This window comes from Peromyscus californicus, unplaced genomic scaffold (genome assembly GCF_007827085.1).
Source record: "Peromyscus californicus insignis strain IS unplaced genomic scaffold, ASM782708v3 Scaffold_24__1_contigs__length_46423439, whole genome shotgun sequence".
Classification (NCBI taxonomy): domain Eukaryota; kingdom Metazoa; phylum Chordata; class Mammalia; order Rodentia; family Cricetidae; genus Peromyscus; species Peromyscus californicus.
In genome coordinates this window covers 31,611,012-31,632,353 of record NW_026294535.1, presented here as the reverse complement: position 1 = coordinate 31,632,353, position 21,342 = coordinate 31,611,012, and the positions used below count along the sequence as shown (strand labels likewise).

Here is a 21,342-nt window from a genome sequence, read left to right as displayed (position 1 = left end):
ACAACCTAAATTGAGCCATCTACTGTGGAAATTCTATGGAGGAAACTTCATGTGAGCATTAGTTCAGAACTACTATGTAACAGTACTTTACATTCCTATCCACCGTGGTTTATCCTCTATGTGGTAGTTTCAGTATGCATAATTTTTCCCTCTGTCTGACCAACCATATCCCTGTTAGCAGTGCCTTTGTTTGCAGAGTACCTCAAACTATAGAGCCGTAACCTTTTTCAGACTACTAAAATTCATACATATGTTCTGAAAATAAAAATATGCTCCATATGCCTCAAAGTTTTAGACAAACCACGGAACAATAAGGACATTTAATTATTCATAATCATTTTTATTTTTAAATGTCTCATGCATCTTCTTTAATGGCTGAAATTTATTTTGCTACAATAACTGCTTCATTTAGATGTTGGATTTCTCTCTGCTCGGATAGACTGTTTCTGAATCTCGATTTTTCTCTAGTCTTGTCAACCTTGCCTAGAAGAGTGGCAGATATTTTAAAATATATTTCTTTTTGAAAGCAAATAACAATTGCTTTTTTGTTTTCTTTTTGTCTTGTGGTAGTATTGAAGGGGATATACTTTGATTTAAATACTATATATTCTTTCAATTTTCTGATTAAATCCAAGTTAGACTGGATGTCCTTTCTGAGCAAAATGTGACATTAATGGTTTTTGTTTCCACACATGCCCTCTATTGGTCCAGTTTTAAGTACCTAGAATGTGATGTACTTCAGATAACAACTAATTAAAATCTAAAACTCTTTCTATGCGAAGTTTATTGCTTTCCCTTCAAAACAACAGGAGAATTTTCTATAAATTTCTGACTTCTTTTGTGAGCTGACAGGTCATATTAGTTATCATGACTGAAAATAATTTGACTTCACACAAGATAATATATTTTGTTTTCTTGCCAACTATTAAGCTTCCCTCTGCTTACCAAAAAGATGAAAGATTTCAAAGGATTAGCCTGGATTGCCTCATTATTTCACTATAATAAAGCTTTATTGGATGATATTTTTGTTCTTTCTCTGTTAGCAACAGGGCGTGTTCAAATGAGGATTAAGTAATGAAGTCCTTCTGACTTCACAAAACTCTCCCACCAGTTAAGCCAGATTATTATTTTTTTGTTTTACCATCGTTAGGTTATACTTATAGTTTCTAAGAATGAGATTGAATAATTTTCTACCCATCCCCATTATTTGCTCCTTATTTGTTACGTGATCATGTTTCTCCATTTTCAAATCACGTATGAGGTCCATGCTGCTTAATTGTGTAAAGATAGTGTGAAGAATCAAAGAATTATGGTTTATACTGTTATTAGCTTTACCAATATTTCTCATACTACTAGGCACTTAAGTATAATGATATTATTTTTAAGGTCCAAAACTGGCTTTCTGATGCAGTCTATTGTCAATCACATATCAAAATATCAGGTGCTTGCAGGAGATTAATTCACATAACATTTGAATATATACACTCCATTTTTTAATGACTTTGGGACACTAATACTTTGGTAGTTTTGCTCGTTTAAAATGTGTTTCTAGTCTAGGTTTGCATTTTGAGGAAGGAAAGTTTGCCAACTACACAATGGGTGTATTGTGGATATGCTTGCAGTGGTCTGAGACACAGTAATTTATCTGATTTGATTAAGTATATGATGTCTCAGGACCCTGTGTTCTGAAGTTGCTTAATACCCCTTGCTTTTAAATTTAGCAAACTTTTTATCTTAACCAGAAAAATAAATTCTCCTCTTGTCATACTAGTATAATTTTTCTGAGGTAAGTGTCTCAACAAACTGACCATGAATATCCCTAAATGCTGGGCCTAAATGACAAAAATCTGCCACTTAAAATATATTAATATAATCAGTAAGACTTTTGCTACAGATTTAAGATGATTTGGATCATTATTTATTTCACAAATTCAAATAACAAAATAAAGTATTCACTGGGTAATCATGTTAATAATGTCTGGGTGCTGATTAGCTCATCTTTAAAGTTACTCCAGACTTGAATGGTGAGAATTTTTCCCTTAGAATTCAAACAGAAATGGAATATATTTAAAATAGGTACCATATATATTAAAATACCCTTAACTACATTCTGTCAATCAAACATTAAAGCATCTCAGTGTGCCCACTATTTACATCTAAAAATACTAGAGAATCTTTGTAACAAATCTGAGAAAACAGCTATTCTTTTTTTTTTAATTTGATTGACAAATTTGATTTTATTGACATGTCTTTTCAGTTGGTCAAAAATTAAGCATAAAGAAAATATTTTTCATGGCCAATGATAGGATTGTTAAAATATGATAGAGATACTACCTTGATAGAGAGAAATGATAGAGAGAAATGTGTAATTTATGGGAAAGGTCTCAAAGGAAGTGACACTCTAGAAGAGTAGAAATGAGTTGATGGCAACTCACAAAGGACAGAAAATAAATCTTCATTACTAGACAGTATGCTTCTTCAGGGTGGAGATTCCTATTTCATTGTAGTTTTCAGCATTTAACTCTAAGTGTCATGGATATGAGGTATTCAATAATGAAAGTGTACCCCACATGTAATAGGCAACTGTGAACTAAACATCAACAGAGAATTAATGAAATCCTGTAAGAAATTCTCTCCTTGTATCATGAATGCATTGATTGAGCTATGAGAGGATGCTGAAATTAGAAATGGATTAGATTTGAATGAATACACTGCCTGCCCGTTTGACAGAAAACAGGGAAAGATGTCAAGAAATTCACACATTCATGTTTAGAGAGGGTTATATTACATAATAGGGCATATGGAGACTATTCACAGTGAATTAGACAGATTGTTAGAATAAAAAATATTAGATAACATGTTCATAAATTGTTACCGTGACTGACATTGGAAGCATACTCAGAACCATTCTGTAAAACTCTGGATTACCATAATTAATGAAAATATGAGCGATGGTAGCATATGTTTGGGGGGATCAGGAAAGGTTTTTATATAATCTGTGTTTTTTTAACTTTTCAAATACAGTAACTTTATTAACTTTTTAAACTTTAGTTTTGAGATTATAATATAATTACATTTCCCCTTTCCATTTTCCCGCTCTAAGCCCTCTCAAATATCCCTTCCCATTCTCCTTCAAGATCATGGCCTCTTCAACATCAATACCTGCTTGACTCTGGCACATTTTTTCATTCAGCTGCCTGTACACGATGTTCAGAGTTGGCTCCCTCTCAGCTATAGCTTCCTGTGTGCTGGCACTGAGAAAACACTTTTCAGAAGTGGACTCATTAATGGTAGTTCCTCCTCCTCCTCCTCCTCCTCCTCCTCCTCCTCCTCCTCTTCTTCCTTTTCCTCCTCCTCCTCCGTCTTCCTTCTCCTCCTTTTATTATTATTGTTATTATTAAGTTTTTACATCCCGACCACAGTTCCCCCCTTCTCTTTCCATTCCCTCCCCAAACTTCCCTTTGCAAACCCCCCCCCCCCATCCACTCCTCTTCCAACTCTGTTCAGACAAGGGCAGGCCTCCCATGGATGTCAAACATGGAATATCAAGTTGCAGTGATACTAGGCACCTCCCCTCATATTAAGACTGGACAAGGCAACCCAGTATGAGGAAAAGGGTCCCCAAAGCAGTCAAGAGTCAGAGATAGCACCTGCCCCTACTGTTAGGAGTTCCACAAGAAGACCAAAATATACAACTGTAACAAATATGCAGAGGGCTCCCTGGTTGTCCATTTAGTCTCCGTGAGCTTTATAAGCCCAGGTTAGTTGATTCTGTGGGATTTCTTGAGATGTCATTGATCTCTCTGACTCCTACAGTTCTTCCCCCTCTTCAGCAGGATTCCCAGAGCTCAGCCTAATGCTTGACTGTGGGTCTCTGCATCTATTTAGTCATGAAAGGCTCCTGGAGAGCAGCTAAGGCTTGACTCTTGTGTGGCAGGGCCTGAAATACCTGAAGAGAGGCCAAGGGGAGGCCATTGGTCAAGGTGTAGCCTCAGTTGCAGTGGAGATAACAGGATATTAGAGAAACCACTATCATGAGAAGACAGCCAAGGGCAGAAGCAGGTGTTTGTTGGAGCTGACTGGGCTTAGAGATAAGCTATGTGTGTCATGGGCAGTGAAGCAGGAGAAATGGCTAGATCATTTGGAGACCAGAAGATTCTGAATTTTGGATGTTAGATCTTAAGTTATTTATATGATTGGATTTTGGTTTTTAGTTTAATCTGATTGTGACTGTGACATTTGTTTCCTTCCGAAGTAAGAATGTAGGTAACCTATCTTTTATTAATTAATTAATTAATTAATTAATTAATTAATTAATTTTTAGTTTGCTAGAGGGTAACTTGAGTGACTTTGATTTATAGCTAGATATTGGATTTTTAAAGATAACTTGGACTTTTAAAGTATGAAAACTTAAAGACAGGGACTTGGTACAATACAATGGTGTTTGTATTGTGAAATTAAGATGTTAACATGAGATGTAGGGCATGAACAAGAAAAGGAAGGTCATGGTTTATGTTTTAATAAAAGATATTTGCATTTCAAATTGAAAAAAAAAGATCATGGTGTGGTGATATTGTGTTCCCCAAAATATTGTGCACCCTAATAAACTTATCTGGTGTCAGAGAACAGAACAGCCACTAGATAGATATAGAGGCCACAAAATGGTGACACACACACTTTTAATCCTAGCATTCCAGAGGCAGAGATTTTTCTGGATCTCTGTGAGTTCAAAGCCACACTGGAAACAGCCAGGCATGGTGACAAGAGCTTTAATCCCAGGAAGTGATGGCAGGAGGCAGAAAGGTATTTAAGGTGTGAGGACCAGGAACCAGAGCCTGCTTAAGCTTTTAGGCTTTTAGCAGCAGTTCAGCTGGGACCCATTCAGATGAGGACACAGAGGCTTCCAGTTTGAGGAAACAGGATTAGCTGAGGAGCTGGCAAGGTGAGGTAGCTGTGGCTTGTTCTTCTTCTCTGATCTTTCAGCGTTCACCCCAATACCTGGCTCCAGGTTTGTTTTTATTAATAAGACCTTCTAGGATTCGTGCTACATCATGGCCTCTATTTTCACTCTTAATCTGTAGTTTTCAGCTCACTATGTAGCTAAGGCTAGCCTTAGACTCTCGAGTGGCCTGACAGTATTTTTCAAATGATGGGAATACAGGATACGATGGGCAATATTGCTGTATCGTAATAGTTCCTGGGCACATCTGCAGATGATTCACGGTTGGGTTATATGCAATTCAGCATGTCTTGTGTCACATCCTGCCTTTCCCCCTTTGCCACATGAAGCCATGGATACTACAAAACACGACACATTCAGCCTGGATGTTAAAACAAGAGATCAGGCAGTTGAGGATATAATCTCTGGAGAGTAACAATTTAACTCACTTCCCCTGAGTTAGTCATGTTTGAGAGTATCATTGCTCATAAAGACCTGTGCTAACATTTATCCAGGATTTTGAGAGGTTTGTGAAATCTTCAGAGACATTTTTATGGAACTAAAACTTTGCTTTTAGTATATTCATTGGTTAGGATTTCTTAGGGATTTCAATGGAGAAAATGCAGTTGATAGTAGAAAATATATTGAACATAGAATTTCAATTATTTGTTGAAAGGTTTATGTGACATCACAAAATAATGTTATTATCAGTAGAGAGCTACCTGGAGCCTTGTATGCAGTTGGTGCTTTCTGCAGAAGGTTCTGGAAACAAATATGGAGCTAAATGCTTCAGGTGAATGCTTGGCTCATTGTAGGCATTGATGGTGATTACTTTTTCAATTATTCTTCAACACCTGCTATATATATATATATATATATATATATATATATATATATATATATATATATGTGTGTGTGTGTGTGTGTGTGTGTGTGTGTTTGTACAAGTTTGACTTCAATACAAATGAGCTGCTTTAAGAAGCTGCACATGGAAATGATTATTAACATCTTGGGTGCGTGTTTTTTAAATACTAGCTTTTGAAATGTTAATTTTGAAGTATATTGTTATATGAAAACGGCATTTGTTTCCACTCGCTCTTTATTTTTATTCTGTCTATCAGATGATTTGGCAGTGAGTAAAATATTAACTACTCACTTAAATGGTGTTATAATTTTTACAAATAAGTCTAGCTCCTTCAACTAGAAAACTTAAAATACTCTTAGAACTATGAAAAAACAGAATGATGCCATAAAACATATAAAGTTATTTCAATGTTATAAGATCTCAACTTCAAGTAATTTTCAATTTTCACAAAGAGGACATTGTGTTATAAATTTACAAAGCATGACAACTGTAATGCTAGCCATTTCATGTGTACAAAATGTTATTTTCCTCCAACATATTTACTTTTATAGTTTGAATTACTGATCTTATTCTTGAGTTACTGCTTTTAACCTCTGTCACGATTTGAATAGGTCATGAAAAACAAGAGTAAAATGTCTAACTCTACAATGCTAGATGTGCTAGTAGTCCTAATTAAATCATTTTATAAAGTAATGGCTTCAGGTTAATGCTGACTCATGTTGGATTTTGTTTAATCTGGGGAATGTTTGAAGTCTTTATCATGTGGGAGTTCAGATTCCAGAGTTATAAAAATATGATATATCTTATTTCTTCTCTTCATGGTGGTTATATTTGGAACAGCATGGTCACAGATATTAAAAGCAATTTAACTTATAACTTGCATTCTACTTCCCGTTCCTATAACACTCTATTCCACTAATACTGTCTCATTGTAGGGTATCGACCATGTAGACTCCTATCTGTCTTCCATACTGTAAAATGCATTGCTGGGAGGTGGGAATTGTATCTCTGTTGTATTTCCCCAGGGCATAACACAGAACCTTCCATGAGGCAGACAGTAAATACACAGAATTGCAATGTACTACTTTTATCATTCTAACTAGACATTCTCATTGGATTGATTCCAAAGGGTAGACACCTCTACTTATCTCTGTGAAAAAGAGGATTGTGAGCACTCAAAATTTGAAACGGGGGCTGCTTTACCTAAATGGATAAAATTAGCATAAAAGTGAAATAATTGAACCCACTTGGATATTTTTATTTTATATGTACATCTATGCCCATAGTTTTGTGTATGACTACAGCTAATTCACCTGTGGGGTTTCAAAATAAGTATTTTATTTGACCAACCTTGCTTACCAAAGAACGAGGCTAAATTTCATGAAATAATTGGCATAGTATTTTGGGGTCACAAAGACAAGGCCTATATTGTGTTCTCTTTCTTCTCAGTTGTGCAGTATTTTTCTATTTCTCTTTCTCATTGCTCATTGCTCTAGTCCAGCAACTCACTACTCTCCTGACTTCTCCAAGTGCAGGTCCCACAACGTCATGCAACTGCGTCTTCTAAGAATCCTTCATGCTTTCAATCTTGTGTGCCTCTCTATCATCACTTGGGATTTGCTCCCTAACCTTCACCATAAACACCTCTTTGTGTAGGACCCTCCAAGAACTATGTTGAAAACTTTCCTTGACTTTTCACAAATTCCCTTTTGCCCTAAATGTCCTTTGCTGTCGTTTATTCCTTGAATACCTAAACAATTCTTAAAAATTCCATTTAAACCCTTGCTTAGAAGCTTTTCCTGCCTCCCTCAGGCATAAGAAATCACATCCTTCTCACTGCAGGCATTCTCTGTCCTGAGCCTGAGCCCACTTCCATTTTCGCATATAACAGATTGTGTTTTAATATCGGCTTTCATCTTTGCCTCTCTTTCTACTACTATGAAGTCTTTGAATGTAGAATCCATTGCTCTTTCTTTCCTTAGAACTAAGTATGCCATCTGGGATCTAGCAGGTGCTTAACAAATATATGTAGAGCTAATTCACTTATTTCATCTTCACAGCTGCACATGTTAATAAATGAGGATGCCAAGGTCTCAAAAGTTTATGTGGTCTCAAAAGGTTGTATGGCCAGTGAAAGGCAGGTGTTCACGTTCAGTGTAGGACTCTTGTGTCAATTTTGCACTCACCAGCCAGTCTTTTCTTATCAAAAGAATCAATTATGTTCAGATCAACCTTCTAGGGGTTAATTGAATCTTTGTCACTGATTGGATGCAGCTCATGTCTGCCTTGAGATTTTTTTTCCAGCTTTCTCTATGCCTATGAATATTTCACCACTACTTGAGTTCTCTCAGCCTTATACCTCATCTTCCTTGTCTTTGGTTTGATGTACCAGTCTCTGATCTCTACTTAGAGGTTTTTCCCTGCTTTTCCTTTATCTGTTTTTTTTTCTTGGTGACAGATTCCAATCATGTGACTAATATTGCACCCTCTTTATGTTCCTCAGCCTTTCTGTAGGAAGTTGCCAATAGCTTTAACTTTACTTCTTGCTTGAAAGTCCATGTTCAGCAACTGTCTAGAACACCCATCTCCTCATCTAAGCCCTCAGACTTGACATGTCCAGTCAGAAGCCACTTTGGAGTATTGAGCACTAAAATTTCTTAGATACTTAAAGATGTGTTAAGAATTCTTAACTTCCTTTACATACACAGCCAAAAACCCATCTATGAGCTGCTGATGTTATAAATATTGATTTCAGAAGTGAATTCTGAGGCTCTGTTTATATTATTTAACAACAACTATGCATTGTCAAAAGATAATTTAGTTCTCTCTCTTAGTCCCAGATGGTTACTTGCAGTTGTTTGTAAAATTCTCTGTGCATGCTCATAGGTGCTTTTCTTCATCATGTGTAAACTGATTTTTTTTATTTAGCATGTTGTCCAAACTACATTTTTTTAAACTTTTTTGTTAATAATCTTCAACTTTTTCTTTTAAGTCATATTAATGCTACAAAGCCCTAGTAGTTATTTCAAAGCATGGGAAATGCTTAAAATATCTCCCCAATCCACCTCTGCTCCACCATTGAGTTGTCCTCATACATCATTACCACTCCCACTCTTAAGATAGTGTCACTTCCTGTCTCTCAGCTCTATTAGCCATCTTGTATACCACAGCTACAGTGCTACATTTATGACGTCATGATGCCTGTTACTGCCCACTTATTAACACCAAACTCTTCTACCTGATAATTGAAGATTCGAGTGACGTGGCTTTTTTTAATTGCATGTTTACTCTGCCCTGGATTTGCCCCTTTCTAGCTGCTTCCCCTCTCATCTATCAGCCACTTACTTAGATGCTGTTTCTTCTGTTAAACCTTCCTGAACTAATCAATCATTTCATCCTCTGAGTTTCATAGCATCCATTGTAGTATAAAAGTTGTGCTGTGTATCTGTCTATTGTAGTTTCCTATTCTTGAGTTCAAGATTAGGAAGTTCAAATATAATCATCCATTTATTCCACAAATGCAGTATAATATCCAGCATAGAGTAGAAATTTAATAGATATTTTTTGAAGAAGTAAATGGGCAAGTAAAATAATGGCTATGTGGTTTTCTGGAACAATTCTGCAGTTACCTATTTTTTATTTTTATGAAATGTCTTTGCAAATTTCTCAAGTTCATATCATACACACACACACACACACACAATAGTGGGAAAATGACATTTTATATTACTGTAACAGTTGAAGACACACATGTAACAATACCGAGTAATATCTACATTAAGACTGTGGAATTTGTGGTTGCTGTTAACACTGAACTTCTTTTTAAAAGATTTTAAAGTGCCCCATCTTCCTTTATGTGCTACCTTTTAAAAGTGGTAGATTACAAATCATACTAGCCTTAAATATGTGAATAAAATAAAAATCAGGTGTTACGTATTCACTGAGTATACTGTACAGACACCTCACAACACATACATGCACACACATTGTAAATTAAATATTTAAAAGTCAGGTTCTTTTCTACCTCTTTAAAGAAAGTCCCCAAAGATAAGTCAATTATTGTATAACTTTCCCAAAAATCACTTTGGCAACTTTAATCTATAAAATAAAACTAGTATTTCGTTCACTGTGGCGGCCAACTATTTTATTTTATCACTTATCTAATTTTATACAAATGGCTTCTTTTACTTCAGTTTTTAACATTCATAGCTCCAGATAAATGGTAGGAAATTAACTAATACTAGATAAGATGGCTGTTGTTACTGTAGGGGCTGTTGGTCTTGATAATAATATAGGCTTTAGCCAGATAGTTTCTTACTTTGTAGTGATGCAGGTGTTTATTGAAAAGTAAAATACAGTGCCCTTTCTCGTGTGAGCTGTTTGTAGTACTGTCAAATTGAATTTGCCTCTGGCTAGAATTTTTTTCTTTTTCTTTTTTTTTTCTCATCGATATAATGTATTCTGTCTTCTGTGTGCTGTATGTGTTCCCTCACCAGGCACACAGGCCCCAATCTATTTTGAACACAGGTCTCTTTTTGCATTTTTAATATCATTTTTTCAATGACGTAGAAGATAAATCATTTACCAATGACTTACCCATACTGAAGTTAAATAATTGTAATTGAAATTATATTAACTAGACAAAGATTTAGTTTTGCTTCCCTCCAGAAGCACCAAGTAATGTATCATATATAATTGATACATACTCCCTTTAACATTAATATTTCTTCTTTTATATTGAGTTTAGATTTCAGTTTTAAAATCTGTTTGTGACACTTAACCCTCACAGCTCTCAAACAAGGATTATTCATTAAATTTTAGTGTTCATCAATATGCATTTATTGTTGCTAAAGATTAAAAATTATGATTCAAATAAGCATTTTAAATGTTTGTCACAATCACCTTTTGAAGAATCTGTTGCTACTTTGTCTTCTGAATGACATCATACCTTTAACTGAAATTTTTGAAATATCAAAGCATTCATTAGACAAGCTAAAATAGAAATATTCATTTTATAATTTTTACTTCTTGTCTAATATCATTAATTTTAACATGCATTTTAAATTAGAATGAATGAAAATCTTAGCTGCTTAATCACAAAATGTATATGTTTATTTTGGATCTGCCCAATGATTTCTTTGCCTTGGTCATTTCTTTAAGGTATTATTATTGCTTTTAATGGACCACCCTCTGTCCCAACATTAAAATCAACAGGTTCAATGGTATGTCTTTATTGTAAAGTGGAAATTAATTTTAGAGAAAATATGCAATTGACTTGTGTTGCATTTATCACGTAGTTCAGGAGGAATTTGAACTCTCTAACTATGGTCTTACAGGGTCAGGATCAGCCTTCCGGGACTCAGAGCTAGGTTGCTGTAATCTTTACTGTGTAATGTTCTTTGATGGGTAACAGACAATCATTGTGGAAGTCTTAGAAGATAAGATAACTAGAGACACTAGATATATAAACTATAGACAATTTTTTTTTTTTTTCAAGACAGGGTTTCTCTGTGAAGCTTTGCGCCTTTCCTGGAACTCACTTGGTAGCCCAGGCTGGTCTCAAACTCACAGAGATCCGCCTGTCTCTGCCTCCTGAGTGCTGGGATTAAAGGCGGGTGCCACCACCGCCTGGCAACTATAGACAATTTAAACACCATTAGATAAATGGCATTATAGATGTAGTTAATTAATTAATTAAATTACTGATTCAATGGACTAAATCACTGATCAGGTGAAGAGGAACAGATCCATTTTTTCAAAAATAGATCCAAACAAACATACACACATACACACACACATATATGCTCAGTTAACTTTTCTTTCTAAGGCATATTCCTTCTTTGTTTCCACTTCTTTAAGTCTGGGGATTGGTGTACTCTCAGCTGGAAATTACAACTCAATCCAAAATTACACAGTGTTTATCTGATTTCTCAAAATGAACAGACTGTCGGACCGAGTTCAGAATTAGGGAGAGCAATTTAAGCATTGGAGTCTTTAATCTCAGTAATGATACTCCTCAGTTCTTAGCTATCCAGGGGGTTGTTTAGGCTTCTTATCTTTTGCGACTTACTTTTCCTTCCCTCCCTCCCTCCATCAATGAAGACAGGTGGCCAGGAGGACGAATAGCCACCAGCGGTTTTTTTTCTGTTGTTGTTGTTTTTTTTTTTTTTTTTTTTTTTTTTTGTTAACAGAATCCAAGCTGTTTCTTTAAAGTAGACTTTCTTAAAACAAAAACAACCAAAAGTACTGTTCTTTACAGTTCACTTTTTAAAGCAAGTGGTCTGCTTTTATTAGAGAAATACCGCCTGTGGTGAATAGAAGGTTCATGATTCTGGTTGTTTTCAGTACTTTGCGGTGATGGATTATTAAGACTGGGTGATCTCTGCATTATGGCCTTTAATCTAAATTTGTATGTACATCTACATGCATTGTAGTAGGATGAAAACAATGATTTTTACTATGTGTTTTAATCTCCCAGTTTTATTTTTTTGGAAAAGAATGTGTGTTGTGGGATGGAGGAGCAGGGAAACAGAGGTTCACCTGCTCTAATGTGACTAGGTATAGTGGTTTAAATAGATAATATTCTTGCACTGACCTGACATGTAAACGTTATTTGAGACTGGAATTGTTGTCTACACATTGTAGACGACCCAAACAAACCTGTATCTTATCATTGTCATATGTGTCCACTCTTCAGACTTGCTTTGTGCACTGATAAAACAGTTGGCTGTTCTTATTACTTAGGGCTTATAGTAGCCTATTGATTTTGTTTCATGTTATGTTTAAATCAACTGTCTTTATTTTATACTATCCTAAGGGGCTGTTTTATTTACTGAGTTTCCTTTAGATCTGAGTCTCCCCACGTAAGACAGATGAGCACCATCAGTTAAGTGACACCCATGCTGTTGATGTTGTTTGGCAGATTCTGCCATAACCATGAATCACCTCTAATATTATCCCATCTACTGTGTTACAGGAAAAGCAGAGATTTCTGACAGATGTTCTGCATGAAGTGATGCTGCTTGACGGGTTGGCCAGTTCCCATCCGGTATCACAGGAAGTGATACGGGCAACAGATATTGACAGGGTGTTTGACTGGATCGCATACAAAAAGGTGGGATAGAAAAGAGGCACTTGCCAACAAGATATTTCACTATTGGGATAGACAGCCTATTTCATACTAGAAGTTTTATATTTTTATATTCTTTCTAGCAAATGAAAATTGATTGTAAGTAGGAAAGGTATTACAATGTTCATGTCATTCCCGTGAACAGGACTTTGCTTTATAAATGAATAAAATGGAAATGAATGTTTGCCAAACACTGCTTGGAAATATTCAAAGTATTGATGAATAAATGTTTGGGAACTTCTTTGAAATTGCTGTACAAATGGTGTTATGTAAATGTCAGATTTTAGTATTAAGAATGTTGACCTAACTAGTGACAAATTCTTTCTGCTAGTGCCCCTTAAATAATTGATTGGCTGTTGCAAATGGTTCTGTGTAGTAACAGAACACATACATTTAACAAATAATTTGTAAAGGAGTTTTGTGGGAACTGGGCATGCTTCCTGGATGATGTGGCAAAGCACATAAAAATTAGAAGCTTTTGAATAAGTCAGGAAAACTTTGAATCAGTGACTAGTTATAAAGTTTAGGTACATTTCAGTTTTTTTTTCACGGTTACAAGGATTAGGATTTATCCTTTATCTCTATCCATTGATTTAATTTTTACATGAGGATGTATGTCTTAGCCTTGACATAGAGTAGTCATTTAATAGTCACAATGTGGGTAAAGACTCCTCTAATTTTAGTATAAGTTGAATTATACTTATTGGGATTTCTATGTAGTTTTCATTGATGCAATAATGTCATGAGCTTTAAAAAATTACTAATGTTACCTTGTATATAAATATATTTGTTTGTGATAACTGGAGATAAAAATAATTTATCAGAAGTTCTTGGTACGCTGATAATGCTAATGTAGATACTTGGTTTGGTGCTCAGTAATGACTCTCTAAATGATTGCTAATTAGTAATGAAGGCAATAGTATATAGAGATGTTTTGTTAATAGAAAATGTCATTGCATTTGATCAAGTAGAGAGTTTCTGATATTTTTAGGAGTAATATCACTTAGGCTCATGATATATTTATCATGCTTATATTAATTTTGTATGTGATGGGTTTGGGCTATGTTTGGTTTGCTATATATTAAATTTATTTGATGATAGTAATGTTTTAGATATAATCTAGAAAATTCTTTATTAAGACAGTCCAAACTGATAGTAATATTTCTAGCTATTTTTCCCACTCTTGATTCTAAGAGGCTGTTTGTAAATACTAGTTTTACTTTAATATGATTAAAATCACGACAATATTATTTTGATCAAATGTAATATCAGTGTACCCTTATATGGAACACCTAATCCTTATTCCATAGAATTGCAGAGTGTCAAGATGATTAAAGAGGGCTAAAAATAGAAACAGCAGTAAATCTGAATAATATATGGCAATTTTCCTTCAACTCTGTTTACATTTTGGCAAAGAGGCATGCTAGTTTACTGAAATGAAAAATCAGCCACCTGTGGTGAGGTTCTTAGGCCACCATTGAGATAGTTTCTGATGAACGTTTTAAGAGCTGTATATTATTATGTTTCAAACATTAGTAAAAAGGTAGCCTTTGCTCTGATATTTGAAGTGCCATTGTTGTAGAACCCACTTGTTTAGAGGGTACAGTTTGATAGGTGCTAACAAATATAGGCAGTGAGAATATCATGGTAATCATGTACAGAATATATATATATATATATATATATATATATCAGTATAAGCGCTTCTCAAGCACATTTTAAATCCTGCCTTATCCATGCTGATCATCTTTATTATGAATTAGCTTGCATTTTGATAGTTTTATAGAAACAATATATATGTATATAGACACTTCAATTTTCCTTCTTTCATTCATTATATTTATCTCAAGATACATACACATTGACAATTTATAGGTATGTAAACAATTTGTTTATTTATATTGCTAGATATCTGAGTAGTTGCTGGGTTTGGCTATTGAAAATATTACTGCCCATGGCTCTCTGCACAACCTCAGACATCTTTACTAGCTGCAGAGTCTCCATGCCCCATCATGTAGACAAATTTCTAAACAGTCTTATTAAATAAGAAATACAGAGCCAAATACAGAGGTGCAAGCTGTAGAGACCAGAGCAATAGCCATCAACTAACCTTAGCTCACCACCTCTCCGTAGCTTCCCAAGAGAACGTCTTCCTGTCTAACCTGTGCCTTCATTGTCTTCCTGTTCTGCCTTCTCATTGGCTCTAAGCCCAGCCACATCAATTCCTCATCACTGCCTGTCTGTACAGACCTCCAGGTCTCTATGGTTGGTACTGGGCTTAAAGGCATCTGTCACCACGCTTGGCTGTGTCCTTGAACACACAGAGACTCTGCTTGCCATGTGATCGGATTAAGGGCATGTGCTACCACCATCTGACTTCTGTTTATGGCTATGACCTCTGACTTCCAGGCAAACTCTATTTATTAACGGACAAATAAAATATCACATTTCAGCACAAATAAAATATCACCACACCATCTACTTGCTGCATATGGAACTCAGGGTGGGTCCTTGTAAGTCTTGTAACTTTTTCAGTTTCCAGCATTTGGTAAATTGCGGGAGTTTCCCCAGTCTTATAAATTGCATCAGCTTTTCTCCACTCTACCAGAGAGAATGTTTCAGTGAAGAGGAAACATCTAGTCAACAAACTCAGTCTTTTCTTCCTTGAGTTGCCTTTGCACAGGGCTGAGAAACACTGAATCATACATGTGTGGATTGGTTTCTGGACTGCTTATTCTGGTGCACTCATAAATGTACTTATTTGGCTCCAGCACCACACAGTTGCTGTTGTTTCTACATAACTAAATCATGAAATAAGACCCTGTTGGTCCCCCAGATAGATTTCCTGTAATGTTCTTCAGTTCTTCATGGACTTTTGCATTTCCACAGAAACGAGTTTGTTAATTCCTACAAACCTTATACTGGAATTGTTAGGGTTGTGTTCTATTGATAAAACAATCTGGGGAATTGACATCTTAACAATACTGTTTGAACAGACAGAGTGTACTCCAACTCAATTCTGTCAGGACACTCAATTCTGTCAGGTCCTCGTCCTGTTTTCTCAGCTGAGTAGTTGATAGCAATCTTCCACACCATCTTACCATTTTATCCCTGAGTATTTCACATTGTGAGCTAGTGGACTTGTTGTTTTAAATTTCTCTTTCTGAGTCTTTGTTGCCTATATAGAATGAACTTTGTGGAACTGAAGGGGTTAAGAGCATTGGCTGTTTTTCCAGAGGACTGAGTTTGGATTCTTAGTACTCACATGGTGCCTCACCACTATCTGTAACTCTATTTCAAGGCCATCCGACACTCTTTTCTGTCCACTATGGGCATTGCATGCATGTGGGGTACAGACACACATGCATGAAAAACCCTCTCACATTATTTAAAAAAATCTTTTAAAGTTAGAATTAAGTTTGTTTTTAGAGACTTCAACAATAAAACAGCTGTCATTTCTTGTATATGAATGCTTTATTGGCTAATGGAATATAGCAGCTTCTATAAAATTGTATTTATTTGGCCTCTGAAATTTTCATACTTGGATACAATGTATCTTGATCATCTCCATTCATTGCCTGCCCCCTCCCCATCTTATAAGGAATCCCCATGATAGCTTCCTTCTAACATCATGCCCTCCCTATTTGTTTATTTATTTATGTGTACATTTTTAAATTCATTGAGTCCAATTTGTTTTTCCCATCTGTTCAAAGGCATGGTGTCATCCACTGTTGCACAGAAAACCTACCAGGGACCACATTCCTAAAGAAAAGTGAGTCTTCCTCCCCTGTTAGCTATTGGTTGCCAAGAGCTCTTCAGCTAGGAGGAGGGCCTTGAGATCCTTTTCCCAATCCATGTTGGAAGGTTTTGTTGGCTTGGCTTTGTGCGGACCTTGCTCAGGTGTGCACAGTTCACTAAGAGTCCATCTGTGTGACAACATGTGATGTCTAGAGGACAGCATTTCACAGCTCCCCTCCCCATTCTCTGGCTCTTATATTTTTTCTACCCCTTTACAATAGTCCCTGAGCCAGAGGATGATGTTTAAGGAGTGGGTATTGCTTTCCCTTCTATGGCTGAACATTAACTTTAGTGTGGGGGACCTGTCCCCACTTTACCCTGGGTACTCTTGAGGAGAGAGTGATGAGAAAATTTCAGATAGAATGATAGGCCTAGCCAACTTGAAGAAGAAAGACACACAGAATAGCTTGGGAGGACCTGGGTCAATAACCAACGGCCCATAACTTTATTCAAAAGGGCTTTTTATAACAATGCCCAGAGATGAGGCAAAAGACCTCCCCCCTGTTAGATATAGCCAAGTGCAGACCATTCCAAACACCTGGGAGCCATGCCCATGGTCAAATCATCCCCTTATGCAGCCCTGCTTGTCGCATGAATTGTTAGAAGGTCTTATTAATGAAAACAAACCCAGAGGCAGGTATTGGGGTGAACACTGAAAGATCAGAGAAACAGAACAAGCCACAGCTACCTCACCTCGCCAATTCCTCAGCCGATCTTGTTTCCTCAGACTGGAAGCCTTTGTGTCCTCATCTGAATGGATCTCAGCTGAACTGCTGCTAAAAGCTAAAAGCTTAACCAGCTCTAGTTCCTGGTCATCACGCCTTATATACCTTTCTGCTTCCTGCCATCACTTCCTGGGATTAAAGGCGTGTGTCACCATGCCTGGCTGTTTCCAGTGTGGCTTTGAACTTACAGAGATCTGGATGGATCTCTGCCTCCAGAATGCTAGGATTAAAGGTGTGTACGCTACCATTTTCTAGCCTCTATGTCTATCTAGTGGCTGTTCTGTTCTCTGATGCCAGATAAGTTCATTAGGGTGCACAATATATTGGGGGAAACAATATCACCACATCTTCTGGGTAAAGCAAGCTCAGATTCTCTGACCCTGAGTAATTTGGGCCTCAACACTGTAGCCTGTTTTCAGTAGGTCTCTTTGATCAATGACTCATTGGGAGGTCGCTCAAGCCTGGCATTAGGTATCTCTAGATTTTTATGGGTATTCTTTATCATGTTGTATTCTCTTCCCAGAGTGCTCAGTTTTAATCAGAATGGGATGTAGATTCCATCAAATCCCTTTCATGTATCAAGATAGCTCTCTCTATTTTTTAAATCTTTCTAGCGTGTTCATGTCTCAAGTTTTATTGATTTATTTTCAAATTTTCATCCTTTCTACTGCTAAACAACAGTATCCATTCCATATTCTTCTTGTAATCCATTGTTCAAAACCAAGTCACATCGATGCTCTTTGCTCTTAGTAATCTCTATTGGTAATCACCTCTCTTGGTACCGTCTCTTTGGTTTTTTTTTTTTTAATTACTTTATTAAGCACATCATAAAATGGGAGCTTATTATCTCTTTTTCAGTTTTCTAAAAATGTGTGTAAATTTAAAAAATTAAAGAAGTGTTTAGTAGTTTTTCTAGGATAGCAATATAGACCTGAAATTTCCTTCATGAAAAGCTCAAAAAATGAGAATTTACTTTCATTGTAATAGCATGCATTTTCTGAGTTTTAATTTAAGCTTGATTGAGCTTTCGTAACTTGTTTCTGTTTCAAGGATTGGCTCCATTTTATCTAAGATGTTTAACTTATTGACATAAATTTTATGACACCTTCCCTTATTTATTTAATTGCAGAATCTCAAACGATGTAAGCTCAGTCCAGATACTGTTCATCACTTGTATGTTCCCTGGTTTGTATAACTTGAAACTTATAAATGTTATTCATCTTCTCAAAGAGCATCTCTTGATACTATCAACCTTGTCTCTTGTTACCTCTTTTATAGATTACTGCTATAATTATTTCCTTCTTCTGTATACTTTTTATTTTCTTATCCTTCCTTTGTATTTTTTTTTCATAATTTCTTAAGATAGAAACTGAGGTTTTGTAACTCGAAACTCCATTTATCAATATTAACTTTAAGCATTTATTCTATGATATTTTCCCTTTAGATTTATTCCCAGGGAATTCTTTAAAAGTTTAGTACTTATATTGAGATTTCCATTTCATTCACTTGTACTTTATAATTTTCTATTGAATTCTTTAACTACGCCGTCAGTTATTTACAGGGTTTTAGTTTATGAGTACTTGAAGTTTGACAGGAAACTATCTGCTATTGATTTCTGACTTCTGTTCCATCCATTAGAATATATACTGCACGACTCAACTCTTACATTTGTTAAGTCTTGCTTTATGGCCTAGAAATTGATATTCCTTGGTGCTCCATGAGGATACAGGTGTTGGCAACAGTGTTCTACAAATGGCAATTAGGCTCAGTTTGTTGACAGAATTGTTCAAGTCTTTATGTTCTTAATGACTTTCTGTCCACTTGTTCATCATGCTTTTGTGGTGAGCAACCTTTTGTTTTCTCACCAATTCATGTTTCCAAAGACATGGGGGAAATGGCATAAATATAGCAATTATTTGCTGCTATTTTTAAAAAGTAATCTTCAAGTGTGAATGTAGAAAGCAAAGTTGGGAACCTTAGGCTGAAATCTCCTGGACTTCACATTGATGATCCCAACATGAAGCCTTGCTATATAATTAGGATCTTAGTTTAGTTCTCCTAGTTGTCTTCAACTAAGCGCTTACTTCAAAAAGTATGTGTGTATGTGTGTGTGTGTGTGTATACATATGTATATACATGTATAATATATATGTAATATATAATGATCCACTTAACCTATAGGTAGAATGAGTAAACCTTTTTACTCTAGGATATCTGAGTAGTTACAAAGATGATTATATACAAATAAATAATAATGGTTAATGTTTTTTGAATGTTTAATATATTCCCGGCAATGCGCTGACATTTTATAACCTAGTATTTTAATCCTTATAATCACCATAGGAAGTTTTAATTATTATTATTTTTCAGTTTAAAGATGAGCAGACAATGATAGTCAATTCAGGGATGTGTTTCCAAGGAAATCATGTTTCAGAGCTCTTGTTCATCATTATTATATTTGATTAAAAAGCTTGGCTGCTCCAAATAATTCCAAGATTTTTGGACAAGATAATTGGACAAAACTTTGCCTTTGTGCTAGGTACTTTCCACAGAGTGTTGTAGGTATAATAATAGGATACAAAGGAGAAAGGTAATAGAAATAAATGAGTATAATAGCATGTACATGTTTATATTTTAAATGAAGAAACCTGAGTGAAAAAAACATAAACAATTGAAAAATCTGTGGAGTAAATTGATTGATAAATCTGAGGTATAGTAATAACTTTGGGAATTGCTAAGGGAAATATATGAACCACACCATCAGAAATCAAGTTTTTTTTCAGTTTCTTGGCTCTGCCACTATGTATTTGATGTTTTTGATAGGTGGTATCAGACTAGGTTAGTCTGGTCATCAATATTGTGATCTCAATATATTTCAAGAAAAATTCCTTTTTTCCAGACAGAACCTGTATCTGTCTCTCCAAAGAACTCAACTTTATTTCAATTAGGTGATATAATTTGACTGACTAACTCATATCCACAGGGATATAATATTCTGATGGGCCAGTCTAGGCCAGCAGCTTATCCTCTGCTGTGGTGGTATTGGCAGGAACTCACTCTGTAGAGAAGGCTCAGTAATGGAACACCATGGAAATGATGCAAAGCATGAAGGAGTCACTAGTGATCACATAAAGAGCAAGGTTTTGAGGTAGTAGACCTTCAAGTTGGGTAAGAACCCACAAAGCTCTCTGTCATGAGGAACTGCTATTGAATACAGCAGGCCAAGAAGATCCAAAGAAGTGTTTAAAGATGATGTATCACAGTTTAAATACTATCCTAGAAAGAATCAACTCTATAAATATAGTAGAGATGGAATTGATTTGGACAATTTAGAATAGTGATGGGAATCGTAAACAGTAGACATTTTGGAGTTATCATATGTGGCATTAAATTAAGAAAAAAAGCTTGCTGTTTCTGTGGTTCCCTCCCTGAAGATCTGTTACTAGTCAACACTGACCTTGGCCGACAGTCAGACCACATGGCATTTCTATTTCTTTGCCTTATCATCCTATATAATTATTTCATTAATAATATCTTATTTCTGCCTTTATTCTTATTCTTATTGAATTATAATTTCATTGCACTTTAAATAATTTGCAGAGAAGTATATAATAGGAGAATAGAAAGTTAGAGAAACAAAGGTCAGAACTGGTCGAACACATACTGATTTTTGTGGAGTTTAGAAACTGAAGATCTTCGAAGAATACTTAGAGATGTTTGTTGTGGGTAGTTCCAAGGCTAGTATTAAAACAAACAAACAAACAAATACAAAAAGACTTCCAAAATTTACAGTTTTTGGACAGAAAAAGTTGGATAACTACTGCATTATAAAAATGTAGACCTAATGATATAAGTTAGTTTATAATTGGAAAATGAAGAAGCTTTT

The 21,342-nt window shown here is 35.6% G+C and overlaps 1 protein-coding gene across 1 annotated transcript in view; it reads left to right on the top strand.

Moving 5' to 3' along the window:
* Window positions 1-21,342, top strand: part of Trhde (thyrotropin releasing hormone degrading enzyme) — a 396,564-nt gene that overhangs the window by 221,765 nt on the left and 153,457 nt on the right. Inside the window, exon 6 of the mRNA XM_052753383.1 lies at window positions 12,781-12,918. Coding sequence (XP_052609343.1) covers window positions 12,781-12,918 — 138 coding nt within the window. The remainder of the gene's footprint in view (window positions 1-12,780; window positions 12,919-21,342) is intronic.